The 16,904-nt window shown below is 39.9% G+C and overlaps 1 protein-coding gene across 2 annotated transcripts in view; it reads left to right on the top strand.

Moving 5' to 3' along the window:
- Positions 1 to 16,904, top strand: part of CNTNAP5 (contactin associated protein family member 5) — a gene marked incomplete at both ends in the record, with an annotated part of 875,910 nt that overhangs the window by 406,562 nt on the left and 452,444 nt on the right. For both annotated transcript variants that reach the window (XM_079710301.1, XM_079710300.1), the window contains one exon: positions 8,334 to 8,537. In XM_079710301.1, the coding sequence (XP_079566427.1) occupies positions 8,334 to 8,537 (204 nt within the window). The remainder of the gene's footprint in view (positions 1 to 8,333; positions 8,538 to 16,904) is intronic.

Here is a 16,904-nt window from a genome sequence, read left to right as displayed (position 1 = left end):
TGTGAGAAAACAGACTTCGTGTCACAAACACACACGAGAGCCTTTTTCAGCTCACTTGGGGATTCAAGCTTGGAGTCTTTTATTCAGTGGAGCCCTTTTTTTAGCTAGTTTGTTGACAAGCTACCAACATCCATCAAATATGCCAGAATATGCCTCCAGAACTCTGTCTTTCTCAGAGAGAAACTATGACAGCTGGGTCAGCAATTATGGGCCCAGTGGGAAGTCAGCCAAGTACTGACATTTCTCAATACTGCTGGGATGGAGGGAGTGTGTGCTGGATTTATCTTGATCTAAAGGGAGAGGTTTGTGAGCTGGAGGACCTGCCCTTATCCTGAAGACTCCCTGGGTTTACAATCTAACTAACCTCAACATTCTAGTGCAATCTGCCAATGTATGACCATCTTATCAAACCACAAATTGAGTTCATTATAATGAGATTCTAAAAATCGATTTTGAGAAAGAGGGAGAAATGGTCCACTCCAGGAAGCAAATATCTAACAGCTGTGTTCTGGCTGGCATTGTATGTTTGGAAAAAAAAAAACAAAAAAAAAGGAACTCTGGTGAGTGGTCACCATGTATTAAGGGCAGGAAAAAGGAAACAATGAACACCCAAAAGGCCACATTAGGGCTTTGTCACCTTGGCAGGAGACAACAAAATTAGGTAATTCCACTGAGAGGGAGAGGTTTGGGTAGCCAGGATTTGAATGTGCACTGACCAAATAAATAAGATGGAAGAACTTTCTAAAATCCAGAGTTATTTTCTCAAAACCCAAACTGGCCATGCACTTTCCCTACTTTAAATACTTTGACAGTTATTTCTCCATTCATCTCAGTGTACCGTTAAAACTCCTTATTTTATTGTTAATAGGATCCTCCATTACAAACCCCTGACTCTCCCTCCAGCCTCCTGACTCCCCACTGACCTGGCTTTCTTTTACCAGAGAGGTTCTCAAACCTCACTGAGTATCAGAATCACCTAGAGGGCTTGACCACATGCAGATGGCTGGGTTCCAAGCCCAGAGTTTCTGATTTCTAGGTCTGTGGTGACGCCCTAAATCCTGTACTTCTAACCAGCTCCCTGGGGATAACAAGGGTGCAGAGAGCACACTTCTAGAGTCACTGGTCCAACAAGTCAGACTCCTTGTGGATCTGAAATCTCATCTTGAGGAACAGGAGGCTACTTCCCTCTTCTGGCAACGCCCTTTCTGCACACCTTACCTGCCTAACCTCCACGCATCCCTCAGGACTTAGACGATGCATTATGTCCTCCTGGAGAGGTTAGGCATCCTCCTTTGGATGGATGAGACCAGGGGCCTCTACTGAGTTCACTGCTGTCCACCTGTGCTGACCACCGACCATGCCATGTGGAGCGGGCTCCATAAAGGCTCAAATACAAGAATGTCTGGGTGGAAATTGACCAGGATAGGGGGTTTGAGTTTAGTGGAGGTCATGAGGGCAGGGAGGGCATTGCATGTCTACTCTAAAGATGTTGAGAGCTACTTCTCTAACTGAACTTGGTCTATGAGTATAAGAGCAAGTGCAAAGAGCAGGGGCCACAAAGAAATTAATATCAACCTGTAAGGAAAAGAAAGCTTCCATTCAACAGTATCTTTCCTTAAATGGGAATTTTCTTCCTTATACACACACTCACATACACACTCCCAAGGCATGCCTGATTCTCCCTGGACAGAGGCATGCAGTCTCCCTGTCTACGAGGTGCTCATTTCATGTAATCTTCACACCAACCCCCCATTTTCTAATAAGGAAACATTTAGGGCTTCAGTGTCAAAAAACTCATTATTGTGTGTATGCCTTTGGGCAAGGTACATAATCTTCCCGAGCTTCAGCTTCTCCTTTTTACAAATGGGGAACAATATGGACCTCCAAGGCTGTTAAGAAGAACTTTAAATTAGGCAAAAATATGTTAATTAATTTCTTTTTCCCCAGAGAATGCTTAATCCAAAGGAAGAAATCTGTACGAGTGGTTTAGAAAAGCTGTGAGAGAGAATGCAGAGGATATATTTAGTTTTGTTAATTATTTTCTTGGTGCTCTTAAAACTATATTCTGAGATGATCTCACACTTCTTCATTGGCCAATAGGATCGTTCTTTAACCTTTATGCACCTTGTAACACTTTCTTCACTTTTTTCCTGTTTCTTTTTCATGTTGTTAAAGAGAATCTTGTTTCTAGATGCATGTAAAACATTACTGAAGATGTGGATCTCCATAACCAGACCCCATGCTGCAAATTAAGTACCCAAGGAGAGGATCAGGACAAAGGGGTTATGATAATATCTAATGAGGAAAACCCAGCATATGATAGAATTGTTTTTCTTAAGAGCAACACTATAAAAATGTGGTCCCTTATTGCTATCATTTAAAATCTGTGGTAGCCAAGTTTGGAATCTGAATACTTAAATAGCTCCTGTGTCTGGGGGAGTTACTAAGTATTCAGTGGGGGAAAACTTTAATCCTTGTTAAACACATTTTTTACACTGTTTCTCCATCTGTGAAATGGCTGATGAATTTTGCGTGTGACTTAAGTAATATTGCAAAGGTCCAGGGTATTCGTCTGAGTTCTCTTAGATTGGTAAAGTGTTTCTCTCATTGGCCTTCAGTGGTATTAGGAGGAAAGCTGCCACCCTTCTGAGGTCTCTAAAGAGAGCCTCTCATCTCTGCTCTCACGAGCATCTGTGAATCAGATGCTCAGGAATCGTGTCCCCAGTGGCTGAGTGCATGCCTCCAGAGAAATGAACTCTTTGAGTGTGGATAGGCAACATGGCTCTTGTAGAGTGGTGGTGAGGGGTCATGGGAGAGGAAGTCAGGGGACCATTGGCAGCACCACCCTCAGACATACGTACTGCACTAGGTCACTAAGTCATTTCACAGGAAGTGCTCAGCTCTGAATTAATGAGATTAATACACATTGAAACCCTCTTCTCAAGGAATGCACTGTCCTGATGGAGAGCTGGAAACGACCAAGTATCAAAATCTGGTTGGGAGGTGAATTATTGAGGGAGTGGCAGGGTGCTTAGTGGGAGACTAGCTCATGGGAGGAAGCTGTTAGGGAAAGGGCGCAGCACTAGACTGATGATCTGGGTGTTAGAGGATCAACCAGAGGGGAGTGGCACTTGGGAAGGTGCTCAGCACACTCAAAACACGGCTAAGGGGCTTCCCTGGTGGCACAGTGGTTGAGAGTCCGCCTGCCGATGCAGGGGACGCGGGTTCATGCCCCAGTCCGGGAAGATCCCACATGCCGCAGAGCGGCTGGGCCCGTGAGCCATGGCCGCTGAGCCTGTGCGTCCGGAGCCTGTGCTCCACAACCAGAGAGGCCACAACAGTGAGAGGCCCGCGTACTGCAAACAAACAAACAAACAAACAAACAAAAAAACACGGCTAAGTCCCATGCGATGGGTTGGATTCCCAGCTCAGCCATTTGCAAACTGTGTACTCCTTTTGCCATAGTGTCCTTATTTGTAAAATAGCAATAATAAAAACAGCACATTCCTCATAGTGTTACTGAATGTAAGAACGTAAGTTCATGTGCTCAACACACAGTGAGGCCAAACAAACTGAAACATCAGAGTTTGGAGCAGAAAAAAGTTTATTGCAGGGCCATGCAAGCAGAACGGGTGGCTCATGCCTCCAACTCCCAAACTCCCCTCAGGGTTTCAGCAAAACATTTTTAAAGCCCAGGCATGGGAGGGGCGTGGTTGGTTGTTGAAAACTTCTTGGTGTTTGAATCCTTTGTTCTTGCAGCTGTCCGCATAGGTCAGGTCATGATGTTCCTGTAAACCTCCAAGAAGACAAATGCTATTCTCTATTCTGCAACTTTTTATCTTTATATGAATGAGAAAGTGTTATACGTTGAAGTTCAGAGTCTTGAAAATGGGCTATCCTGTTTATTTCAGCCTATAGGCAACATTTTTAAAGCAAAAGCAATAGAATGCAAAGGTAAAAGAAACAGATCTAATCGGGAGTCAGATTTGTTCTTCCCTATTATGATAAATGATTGATAAGATTAAATAAATTCATGCACAAAAAGCATTTAGAGAATTACAGGGCTCATGGTGTGTGCTCTGTACATGTTGTCCTAACCACCCCCCATACACACTTATGTATATGAGTATGACAGACACATAGATACACACTGAAAATACAGCATGCTTGGGGTGGGATGAGCGTTGGGGAGAGAAGTAGAGGATGAGGGGTGAAAGGAGGACAGAGACCAATTGAATTGAATTCTTAGTGCATTGAGTTTCCTGAAGGGCTTTAGCAAAGGTGATGTGAACATGACAGAATGGGTCAGAGGGAGGCTGCAAAAGTTGAATCCGGGAGGGCAGATGTGGGGCTATTTTAAGAATATGGAAAGTGATGAAGGCTTGGAGGAATGCCTGCTCACTGTGATGTGAGGGATACTGAACCCCAGGCTCAAACAGGTTTCCTTTATACCATGTTCTTGATACCATCTTTACATCATGCTTTGAATCTTTAGCACTGCAGTAATGCCTTTGGATTAATGATGGAATGAGGGAATGGAATGTTATTGAGTGACTATTCATTTCCAGGTATGATTTATGTAATTCTCATAATGGCTTTTAGGTTAGGTTTCTCTTAGCTCTATTACACAGATAGGACACTGAAACTCAGAGAAGTCAAGAAAATTGCCTCAAGCCCCCAGCTAGTAAATAGCAAAACCAGAGTTGAAACCCTGGTCTGTGAGACTTCAACAATATTTTTTTTTTCCCGTCCTATTGATTGGCTCAATTTCTTTAAGATCTCATGGCAACATGGAGCTGTGTTTTCTTAGAGGTAACCTATGTCATCACTGCTTATAGCATTGATTAAGTCCCTACATTAGCTAGACATCAGAGGGATTGAAATGAAGATCATGAATGCTGGGATGGATTGGAGAGAGAGGAGATAGTGTCTTGGAGTGGAGCGTCTGGGTGCTGCATACTGAGACAACCAGATCAGGGCATCTCTTGTCAGCAGTAACTCAAGATTCCATGCTTATTATTTATGTCAGAACTCACCTCACTTCCATAGTCATATACAGTGTTTGAGCTTTAAACTGTTCCCATAGCACTGGGTGCTCCCTTGTATTTTGGCTCACAACATATTAGTGTCACGGTCCACCAATTGTATATGCCATGTTCCCTCACTCAGCACTTAAGCTCCTAAGGACCCAGTTCCTAACCCAGAGTCTGGTGTGGAGCCACAGGGGAGGCATCAGAAGAGACCATTAAGAAACAGGTGCAGACTCTGCACCCAAAGAATTTCAAGTAGAGTTTCAGAAGCTGAAATATGGCAGAACAGGAAACTTGGAGCCAACTTGCATTCCCTGGACAGTAAACTATTGAATCAAAAACTGAAATAGCATTATTTTGGGTGAGAACATGGGGTGCCAGCACTGGGGAGGAATGCAAAGTCCTCCATGTATCCTAAACGCTACTAATACTCCTACTATCTGTTATTGGTTTAACACAAATAACGTGACAGACATGATGGCATCCCTTAGTACAAATTGTCACTTTATATGGATAAGCACATTTAATGCTCACAGCAGTCTTCTCTGAAGGGTGTAATTACCCCACTTTATAGATGAGCAAATCAGGCTTAGGGATATAGAGATACCAAAGCAACACAGTTAACAAGTTATGACCATCACAGCTTAACATCCATGACCTTATCTGCATTATGATACTCATTATTCTATGATTGATGCCAGGTTGCTGTCTGTAGCCTCCATTTGTTTTTCATAGAGTCTGGGTTCAGAGGACAGAGGCAGGAACATTGATGGGGTGATATGGGGAGAGTCTGAGAGAGCTGGGGATTTGTGAAAATCCCTCTGTACCTGGACTATTTCATTTTAGGGTCTCGGGAGCCATCAGCAAGCTTTTGGTTAGAACCACTTTATTCCAGAGGAATAAGTTGTGAAATGGTATTTTTAAATTAATTACAGGAAAAGTATGATTTTGTTTTTATTTTCATTTCAAAATTTCAGCTTTCCAAAGGATGTTTCTATGTGCTTAGTCAAAAAAAAAAAAAAAAAAACCTTAATTTATCACTGTGTATGTTCAATGTGAGGATTTTAATTGCTTGGTGAATAATAAAAAATTGAGTTATCCCAAGTACTTGATTTCAAATAAGAATAATTTCACCCCCACACACACCCATTCGCCACCATCCCACACACATAAGATGGTATATAATGAATCTGTTTTAAGTATAATTAAATAGCCTTAATGTTTTTCTATTATAAAAGTAATAAAAGTTTTTTTGTAAAAGTTTTTATGATGAAAAACTAGGAAAAGTAATGTAAAAATAACCTATAATAACACCTCATAGATAGAGTCACTATTAATTTATTTTAAAGACTATTTTTTAGAGCAGTTTAGATTCACAACAAAATAAAAAGGAAGGTACAGAGATTTCCCATATACCCCCAGCTCCCCAAAATGCAAGTTCCCCCCCTCATTATCAGTCACCCCCATCAGAGTGGTACATTTATTACAATTGATGAACCTAGGTTGACAAATTGTAATCACTCAAAGTCCATAGTTTACATTATGGTTCACTATTGTAGTTGTACATTCTGTGAGTTTAGAAAAATGTATAATAACATGTATCCATCATTATAGTATCATAGATTATTTTCAGTGCCCTAGAAATCCTCTATGCTATGCCGATTTATTTTTCCCTCCCATTAACCCCTGGTCCCCACTGATCTTTTTACTGTCCCATAGTTCTGCTTTTTCTAGAATGTCATATAGTTGGACTCATACAGTAGACTTTTCAGATTGGCTTTTTTCACTAAGTAGTATGGACTTAATGGATTTAAGGGTTTTTTTTTTCTTTCTTTCATGGCTTGATATTTCATTTCTTTTTAGTGCTGTATAATAATATTCCAGTGTCTCAGTGTTCCATCGTTTAGTTATCCATTCACCTGCTGAAGGACATCTTGGTTGCTTCTAGTATTTGGCAATTATGAATGAAACTGCTATAAACATCTGTGTGCAGGTTTTTGTGTGGACATAAGTTTTCAACTCCTTTGAGTAATTACCAAGGAGCTAGGTTTCTGGATAGTATGGTAAGAGTACACTTAGTTTTGTAAGACACCACCAAACTGTCTTCCATTGGCTGTACCATCTTGCATTCCCACCAGCAATGAAGCAGAGTTCCTGTTGCTCCAAATCCTCACCAGCACTTGGTGGTGTCAGTGTTCCAGAGTTAGACCATTCTAATAGGTGTGCAGTTAACAGCATCTCATTATTTTAATTTGCATTTCCCTGGTGACATGTGACGTGGAGCATCTTTTCAGATAATTATTTGTCATCTGTAGATATTCTTTGGTGAGGCGAGGCTCCTCATATTTGAAAGTTGCTAAGAGATTAGATCTTAAAAGTTTTCATCACAAGAAAAAAATTCTATAACTATGTATGGTGACAAACGTTAACTACACTTTTTTGCGGCAGTCATCTTAAAATATATACAAATATCTAATAATTATGCTGTACACTTGAAACTAATATAACATTGTAGGTCAATTATGCATCATTCAAAAAGAAAAAGAAAATCCTTATTAGCTTTTCAGCCTACAATTTTCAGATATGTTTATACACATCTACTACATAAGCTTATCTAAATTATGATTACCAGGCCTTCTCTTTTTGCTTTCACAATAACAAATGAACATTTTTGTATATGAAAACTAAAATGATAGATACCATCAGCACAAGACAAGGCAGGCATGAGAAGGATGCAAGATATTTGCCCTCTCTGTTCAAATAGTAAATCTTCTTTTACTGCATATTCTTTTCCATTGAACCAAAATGAAACCTCAGAATCCTTCTCAGTGCAGATCTAGGAAGACAGTACTGTTCAGAGCTGAAATAATAAGCTATATATTTCATCTCCAACCTTGAGCCTGAGATCATGGGATAAAGTGACTCCAACTATCAGAAGCAAATTATTAAGGAGGATAAATCATGAGAGATTATTACAACCAGGCATTTGACACAATAGAGCCTGAGAAAGGTACTTGTGGTATTCACACCCTCTCCCTTCAAGCAAAAGCTGACAGCACTAATGAGAGCTTTTACTTCTAAGCTAATGACCGGTTCACTCTGACTGTGTGATGGCTGCTTGTAAATGAATATTTCCCCTGAATCTAATTAGATTGGGTCTAGACTGTATGTTTCCCAGTGAGTCGGTGCCTTATAGATGTCAGGAACATTTCTATTAATTGGACAACAACTAAGATGGGAAACAAGGAAAAGCAATTCTGAGGATGTGCACTGATTTTTCTCCCCCTCTTTCTTTGTACCTAGAATCAGACATCGCTGACTTTGATGGCCGAAGCTCCCTTCTGTACAGGTTCAATCAGAAACTGATGAGTACTCTCAAAGATGTGATCTCCCTGAAGTTCAAGAGCATGCAAGGAGATGGGGTCCTGTTCCACGGAGAAGGACAGCGTGGAGACCACATCACCCTGGAGCTCCAGAAGGGGAGGCTCGCCCTGCACCTCAACTTGGGTAGGTCCCAGCCCATGTCAGGCTATGTGGAGATCCTTTTGTAGCAGGGCACAGTTCCTTTTCCTCCTAGTGTATCAGTTAGAAGTTCCTGGATCACAGTCTAAGTGACATATTTTCCTTATACAGGTTGGAGAAGAAAAATACCATGTTTAAGCCATAAACAGCATTCTTTAAACAAGGTAATTTTGGTAGGTAGGGAGTGCTATAAGCTAACTGATCATTCTTTCTATTTCTTTCTTCCTTTTTCTTTCTTTCTTTCTTTCTCATCTTTCTTTCTTTATCTTTCTTTCTTTCTCTACATATTTCTCTCTTTTTTTTTTTTTTTGCGGTATGTGGGCCTCTCACTGTTGTGGCCTCTACCGTTGTGGAGCACAGGCTCCGGACGCACAGGCTCAGTGGCCATGGCTCACGGGCCCAGCTGCTCCACGGCATGTGGGATCCTCCCGGACAGGGGCACGATTATAATGAGGCTTTTGCTTACAGTCTATTGTAATTGTTACATTTATGAAACTTAAGTTCTGGGGGAAAATGGAGGAAAAACATTTTAATATCTTTCCTGGTTTGTTTGTTTTTTGTTTTTGTTTGTTTGTGTTTTTTGTGGGTGAATAAGGGGGTCATATGTATGGCATCTAAGTTTCTGGGCATTCCCATGTCTTATTAAGGGAAATACTGTTTTCTTTAAGTGTCCGGGCTGTGCCAGGGTGAGGCCTAGATTTGCCAAATGCCAGCTAATTTAGTAGAGAATGTCCTCCTGCCTTCTCTGTGTTTAGGACTCAGGCTTCCACATCCATCATGCCTGCCTTATTACTGGCAGGTCTGCATTTCTTTGTAATCAACTTCCTATCCCAGGGAAAGAAAGAGAGAGGGTCACCCTCCTTTATGTGAAAGGTGCTTTGGAAGGATGTATGAGCCAAGTGCAGAAGGCAGGGAGCAGAGTTCCCAAAGATGAAAAGGCAAACCAAAAAGCTCTACCTGAGAAAAAGAAACCAGGGCAAAGAGTTAGGCTGATGAAAAAGGAAGTGACCATTTTTATTTTTATTTTTTTTATTTTTTGCGGTACGCGGGCCTCTCACTGTTGTGGCCTCTCCTGTTGCGGAGCACAGGCTCCGGACGCACAGGCTCAGCGGCCATGGCTCACGGGCCCAGCCACTCCGTGGCATGCGGGATCTTCCTGGACCGGGGCACGAACCCGCATCCCCTGCATCGGCAGGCGGACTCTCAACCACTGCGCCACCAGGGAAGCCCAGGAAGTGACCATTTTTTATAAGAATGAATCCCTTCCTCCCATTGAAAATGTATTAGTTTTAGGGAGGGGTGGAGAGTGTATATGTGGAAGAGAATTATCACCCATCACCAAGTTTTCCCTATCAAGTAGTAAAGATGGAAAGTCATAGCAGAATTCAGTTTGTAAGCTCAAGTTGGATGAAAGACTGGAAAAATCACAGATAAGTTTTATCTTTTAGTAATTATTATTTAGTAATAAATTATTTTAGTAATTAGCATAAAAATGAACATTATTGTCAACTCATCCCCAAAGCCAAACAATGTATATCCTTATTTTGAGGCATTTCTGAGCATCTCCTTAGCCTCCATGGTGATTATTGGCACGGGTGGCAGGGAGAACCTCTGGATCCCAAGCTTTAACTCATAAAATTGATAACTAATGCACAAAATTAAATATTTAGCAAAAGCATCTTTAGAAGGAGAGTCTCACTCAGAGGAGAGCAATAAGAGGGGTTGCTAGTAACATAATCGGTTTTGCTCACTTACCTAAAGAAGAAATGTATCAGTGAACTCTATGAAGGGTGGGCATATAAATATTCAGCAGAAATATATCAGCCTTTTAACTGGCCTTCAATTTTTGTGAAAGGAGAATGGATGGAGTAACCCCCGAACACACACACACACAGTTACAAGTGGTTCACAGAACATTGTGGGTTGTGGATAAAGTTATTATGACTTGTCAATAGTAAAGCAGGTAACACTGATTCTGTCAGTGACTGCCACTTGGATTCCCAATTCCAATGTGCCATTACCACTCCAAAGCTCTGCTCCAACATCCATAACCCAATGAGGTACACCAGCTTCATACACAGTAAAGCAGGATGGAAAGGAAGAGGTGTGCTCATGTGACAGATTTTATTTTAATTGCAGACAGGTGCTAGCTATTTATTATGGGGAAAGTTCATAACTCCCAAGCCTCAGTTTACTTATTTCTAACCTTGGGTTATTAATAACTATCTTCCAGGGCATGAACATGAAAGCTAAAAATATTCAAAGTGAATTTTCTTTGTCAGTATATAAACACGGTGAAGCTCTTAATATTACTCATCATTCAACCAACAATATCTGAATGTCCCACACCCTGTGCTATGCGGGTCTTCCTGGAAGGAAATGGGTATTTTAAGGTAAAGAAGACCAACTCTATGCTGAGATATAAAGAAGGCAGAATAATTCTCTCTTTCCAGATTCCATCTGCCCCATATTTCTAACTGTGGTGGCGATAATGGAAAATCTCCCTTAGTCTGTTTTCTGCAGAGTTTGGAATTTCTTCATCTTTTCATCTGCTTATGGATTTTACTCATTTCCATCTGTTTACCATGACTGTTTCCTGTACTTATCTCTTTTAAGCAGTCACCTAGGATACTTGTTAAATAGCACAGATTTCTACGTTCTTTCTCTAGAGAGATGCTGATGTATATTAGTACTTTAGCTCTGCATAACTCTGTTACAGCCAACAGATTTCTGGAAACACTAAGTTAAGGGGAAAGGGGGAATGATAATCATTTTGATTTGTCCATAAGAGAAAATCTGTAACATACGTTCCACAAGGGCAAGATAACACTTTGTTCATAACTGTAGCTCTGGAAACTAGGAGAGCACCAGCCTGAAGTAGGTACTTGAGGCTAATTGAGTACATTGGAAAAAGTGGTTTTCATCTCACATATCAGAGCCTGACACAAATACATATTATTCTCATTTAGCTTGCTGACCCCCAAGCCCGAGCTACTCTCCCCCCTATGATAGTTGCAGGACACCCACAATGTGCCAGTATCCTATCCAATCCTCAGAGCAGCCCTATTAGGTACATAAACATTAGTTCCAATTTACCCATGTGGAATATTAGGCTGAAGGAGAATATATCACCCGTTCAAATTACACAGCTAGAAATTAGCATAGCCACAATTAAAATCCAGTTATATTTACCAGTTTTTAAACTTACTTTCAGATTATAAAATATATGTCAGTTTTAGAAAACTTGAAGGAAAAAATCCACTCTATAAAGAAGGGAAACATCACTCAAAATCCTACAACTCAGTTATCCTTGTATTAACATTTTTGTATATTTTCCAAGTGTTTTCCTTAGCTATTTATATAAAAATGTTACATATGATATACAATTCATGTTCTTCCCATGTTGCCACACAACCTTCAAAGAGGAAAGAGTTCATACCATCCATGATCAAGCTCTTTTTTTAAAGAAATAAATCAAGAAATAAAAAGGAAGAAAGAGAGAGCAAGAGGAGGAAGGTGGGGAGGAAGAATCCTAAAATCCAAGTTAATGGGCTGCAAAATGGTGCTGGGACAATGGCCAATGACGGAGGAAAGGGAGGAAGTTTCTCTCTACCCAGCTGACGTGGACACTGCAGCAGTGTTTCCTTTAGTGACAGTTCTCCAGTTCCTTATCTAACCTGTGACTTTACAATTCAGAAATTCATGCTGAGTAGAGAGGTTCAATACCATGGACAGCTGCATGACCTGTACCATGGCCTTTGGAGGTATACACAGCGTGCTGTGGTTCTTCACAAGTGATGTTCTTTGCCGATATTCTGATTCATATTACCTAGTTACTCCTATGGAGGCTGACTTGGAAAGATCATTTCAATGCTGCAGTTGAACTAGGTGTTTGACTACTTTCTTCAGGTAGAGCAGTGAGATTTATAGAGCTACTAATGGGAGAGAGATTTCTTCTCTCAGTCCGTAAGGGGGTTCATAAAGATTCCTCTTTCCATGCTACACATCTCATTCAGGTCACCTGTGGCAGTTTGCCCTCAGTAGAATTACAACAACACAAACCCATACATGCAGGTGGGAGAATCAAAGAGCAGAGGCATTACATGACTGGGGAATTGTGGTGAGAACTAAATAAAACATCAATAGCACATGCAGGTCATTCATCCTTACAAGAGTCCAGCGCCTTTGAACTGAGGCATAATGTTTGTGTAATATGGCAGTCATAGGAAAGCGAGAATCTCGGCATAGCATAACCACGTGTGGAGCACACTGTCCTTGGGGGGCCAAGTATGGGTTCAGATGCAAAGCATTTGACTACATAACCAACTCATTGAGATAGATTGGGATATCAGTGAACAGTCTGAATATTCTCCAGAGAGTCCAATGAACATTTACTTTAGCTTTTTGAAATTCAAGCATTTTGATAAGCCAACTCATATGTATTTATAAAACGTTTATTGTGTTTCTGGACTTGGACTAAATACTACAAAAGATGTTTTTTAACATTGCCATTTTTTGAGTGCCCTCACTTAGACACTGTGCTAGACATTTTACATATATATTTCATTTGTATCACATAGCAATCCTACAAACTATATCTAAACCCATTTTACAGATGGAGAAACTGATGGTCATTGATGTCCAGTAGGTTGCCCTGGGCCACATAGGTCATGTAGATGCATAGATGTAAACCCAAGATTAGAACACTCTCCAATCGAACCCCAAGTTCCTGACATTCATCATTAAAATGTTATAAACCTTCATGAAACAATTACAAATTAAATATCAGGAAGTTGGTATCCGTGTGTTATATTATGAGAATGGAGAGACCAGAGTAGGATAAAGGAGTCCAGAAAGCCTTCCTGGATCCACCTTGAGTTAGCTGGAGATTTCATTACAAAGAGGAAAGGAACACAGGCATTTCAGACAAAGTGTCAATGGGATAAGTTGTGCCACATTTTATATAAATTGTGTTATTCTTTTTTTTTTTTTTTTTTTTTTTTTGCTGTACGCAGGCCTCTTACTATTGTGGCCTCTCCCGCCACAGAGCACAGGCTCTGGATGCACAGGCTCAGCGGCCATGGCCCACAGGCCCAGCTGCTCCACGGCATGTGGGATCTTCCTGGACCAGGGCACGAACCCGTGTCCCCTGCATCAGCAGGCGGACTCTCAACCACTGCACCACCAGGGAAGCCCTGTGTGTCATTCTTATAATAAGAATTCACTGAACGAGTACATTAAGCCAGGCACTGAGCTATGCACTGGAGGTTAAAATTTGAATTTACCAGTTCTGATTTTCAAGGAGGTCCCGGCCTAGTAAAATAAGTATTGCAATTTACTTTCTAATTTTGTAATATTAACTAAAAATATATAATTAGGTATCATCAAAACCACATACCATAATTGTATTAAGATAGCATTTTTTAAGATAGCGAAGTCACAGGAGATGGATACAGCTTAGGAGTCAGACTTGAACCATGACTCCTAAGTCTAGAGAATGTTTTATTTAATAAAATTTAGAAAATTTTTAACAACTTTAACAATACAAGAAAGATGTATTTCATTGCTTTTGTGATACATAAGGATTTGCTCTGAGGGTCAAATCCACTGCAATCGCATGGCGCCCTGTTAGTTTTTATTTTCTTTGGAAGACTTCACTTGAGTGCTCAGGAGAACATTCATCAGCCCTGAATTCGGCTAAACAAGGGTCTTTATGCTCCTGGATGACCTGCAAAGGTGAAATTTGCCTTCACCTTCTACATCGTGTCCTTCCCTCTTAGGGTTGCCCCATGTTCCTTTTCCACAATTCTCGGCTTCCCAATGCATCAAATCCTTTTCTTGGTATTCTGATTAAGCTATATAAGCTCACACATATGTATGGTGGAAAGCAGAGCGGCCAGGACATAAGAAATGAGGTTAAGTGGGAGTATCAATTTTTCCAGTGGGGTAGTGGTAAGAGCATTAGCTTTGGAGTCAGAGCTTGGTTGTAACCCTAATTCTTTGTGTCCTTAGGTATGTCTTGTAGCTTCTTTGAGGTGAAGTTTCTGTAAGGCTATGTTCAGGAATAATGGAAACAACCTATGTAAAATGCTTACCTCACTTAGTAGAAGAGAACCTTAAAAATACAAGTGAATACCAACATCGATAACCTGAACAACTAAGGCGGGAAGGTTAATTCTGAAGATCGGGTGGAGGTAGGCATTGGTGACCTCCATGTGAGTGGTCCCCTATCTCATCAACAATATATCAAGCCCTTTCCAACGTGACTTTCTGTCGAAATACAATCTTAAAAAAGAAAGTTTCTGTTCCCTTTTGCTAAGCCATATGATATGCACAGATTGCGAAAGTTAAAGTGCCATCCATGTTTAAACTGTTAAGACCAAGCAAGATTTAATCAAAGAAGACTTTGGGTGAAAACACTGCAGTATAATGCCCTTAGCCAGAAAAATGTTAGTTCCAAGGGTGAACAATTTGACATGCTTATGCACAGTATGTTGGGGATGGGGGTGGGGGAGAAAGCAAGTTAGAAATATTTTGCAATCATTTCAAGCTTCCTATAAAAATTGCCATATGCTTTAGGGACTTGAGTAGTATTTACATTGTTTCATTTTAATTATATCTCAAACCACATGAAAACAAGTTTTTATTGAATTAGTAATAAGAGGTATTTTCCCCCCTAATGTGTTTCTGGCCTAAAAGATAGCTTCCAGATATTTTTATTGTCTTTGTCCTCCACAGTTGCCTGTAGGAATTTTTATCTTGCCTTAATAAATTGGAAACTAGTTAAAACTAGTAGTTGAACCATAATTGCCACTGAGATAAAACTTGAAATGTGTATTACAGGATGAAGAGTTTGATAATCTTTTGAGAATGAAGTTTTTATTATAATTTCTTTTAATGAACATTTCTAGGTAAAATGGAACCTTTCCTAGGAGTAAACTTTTTCTTCATGGTAACACCTACTATAGATACAATTTAAAACATCCTATTTAATGAAGAGCAGAATTTCCTGTTTATCCAATTGTTTAAACAGACTAATTTTCACTCAGTTTGTGTGCATACAAGATTTCTGAGTATTAGCATAGAATGATTAATGGAGAGGATAGGTGAAATAAGTTCATGTCTACCAATTTTTTTTTTTAGTTAAAAGGAGGTTTGTAATGCAGGAGATATTCAATAATTTACACATCACTCGTATAGTTTTCAATGAACCAGCTATGCAGGTTAAGGATTATGTTTTTAATGAAGTTTATTTGTCTTTCCCATTATCAAAGATACTTATACTCATTCTAAAATGTAAGAAGAAAAGAAAAAAGAAAATCAAAACTTCTGTTAATGTTTTAGTAAATGCAAACAAGGATAGAAGAAAGATTCACTACGTTATCCAAAAAGTCAAGTAAAAATTAGTCTGTTTGACCTATTCAAAATTAAATTTCTCTTTTGAAGTAGGAATAATAATGTAGAAAAATATTAAAATACTTAATTTAATCCTTGTCTTTATTGGCTCTACTAAAGAAATCAACATATCACTAAAACCCACCCAACACAACACATAAGAACAAACAATTAGGAGGAAAAGATGTGATTCCTTTACTTTTTCATTTTGTGACTTTCAGTGGCTTTACAGTTTCAAACCTTTAATGTTTTGGACTTATTATTAATGAATCATTGTTAAATGCCTTTTTACTTTTTAAGAAAAAAGTCAGAGGTGCACATCAAATTTAAAGTGAAATCTCTGATATTAAATCTATTTGACTTATTACCTAGAATTAATAGTTTATAAGGCACACTGTTTCCTTCAACCAATCATTAGCCTTTGGACATGTTTTATTTTATAAATAAAAGTTGTGTGTGTGTGTGTGTGTGTGTGTGTGTGTGTGTGTGTGTAGAAGAAGTGGGGGAGAGAGACAGACACTGGTCTTCTTTATTCTGACTGGTACCACTTTTCACCTACCTGCTCGAGCAAACATACTAAAAGTCATCCCTAGGTGAGTCTTTCTTTTACCATGTCCACCTCCAATATCCAAATGGCATGCCAGGTCATCACATGCCACCACCTTCTCACTGGCTGAAAATCCATCCTCCTGTGCTCTCTTTACCTAAGCCCCTCGTCCCCCATCTAGATGACTGCCAGTTTTTCGGCCAGCCTTGCCTTCTCATCAAATTACCATACAGCTTTGTCAAAATAACCTTCTAAAAATGTTAATCTGAGTCAGTAATCCCTGACTTATTAATTCACCAATGGCTCCCATTTCCTAAAAGTAAACACAGGCTGTAACCTAGCTCAAACTAGCACACTGGTCCTGGGTGGGATAAGCTAGCCCCACGTGGTCATGGCACTCTGCTGCATGG

The sequence above is a fragment of the Hyperoodon ampullatus genome, assembly GCF_949752795.1.
Source record: "Hyperoodon ampullatus genome assembly, chromosome: 8".
Taxonomy (NCBI): Eukaryota; Metazoa; Chordata; class Mammalia; order Artiodactyla; family Ziphiidae; genus Hyperoodon; species Hyperoodon ampullatus.
The sequence above is the reverse complement of the archived record's forward strand: the minus strand, read 5'-3'. Positions and strand labels throughout refer to the sequence as shown.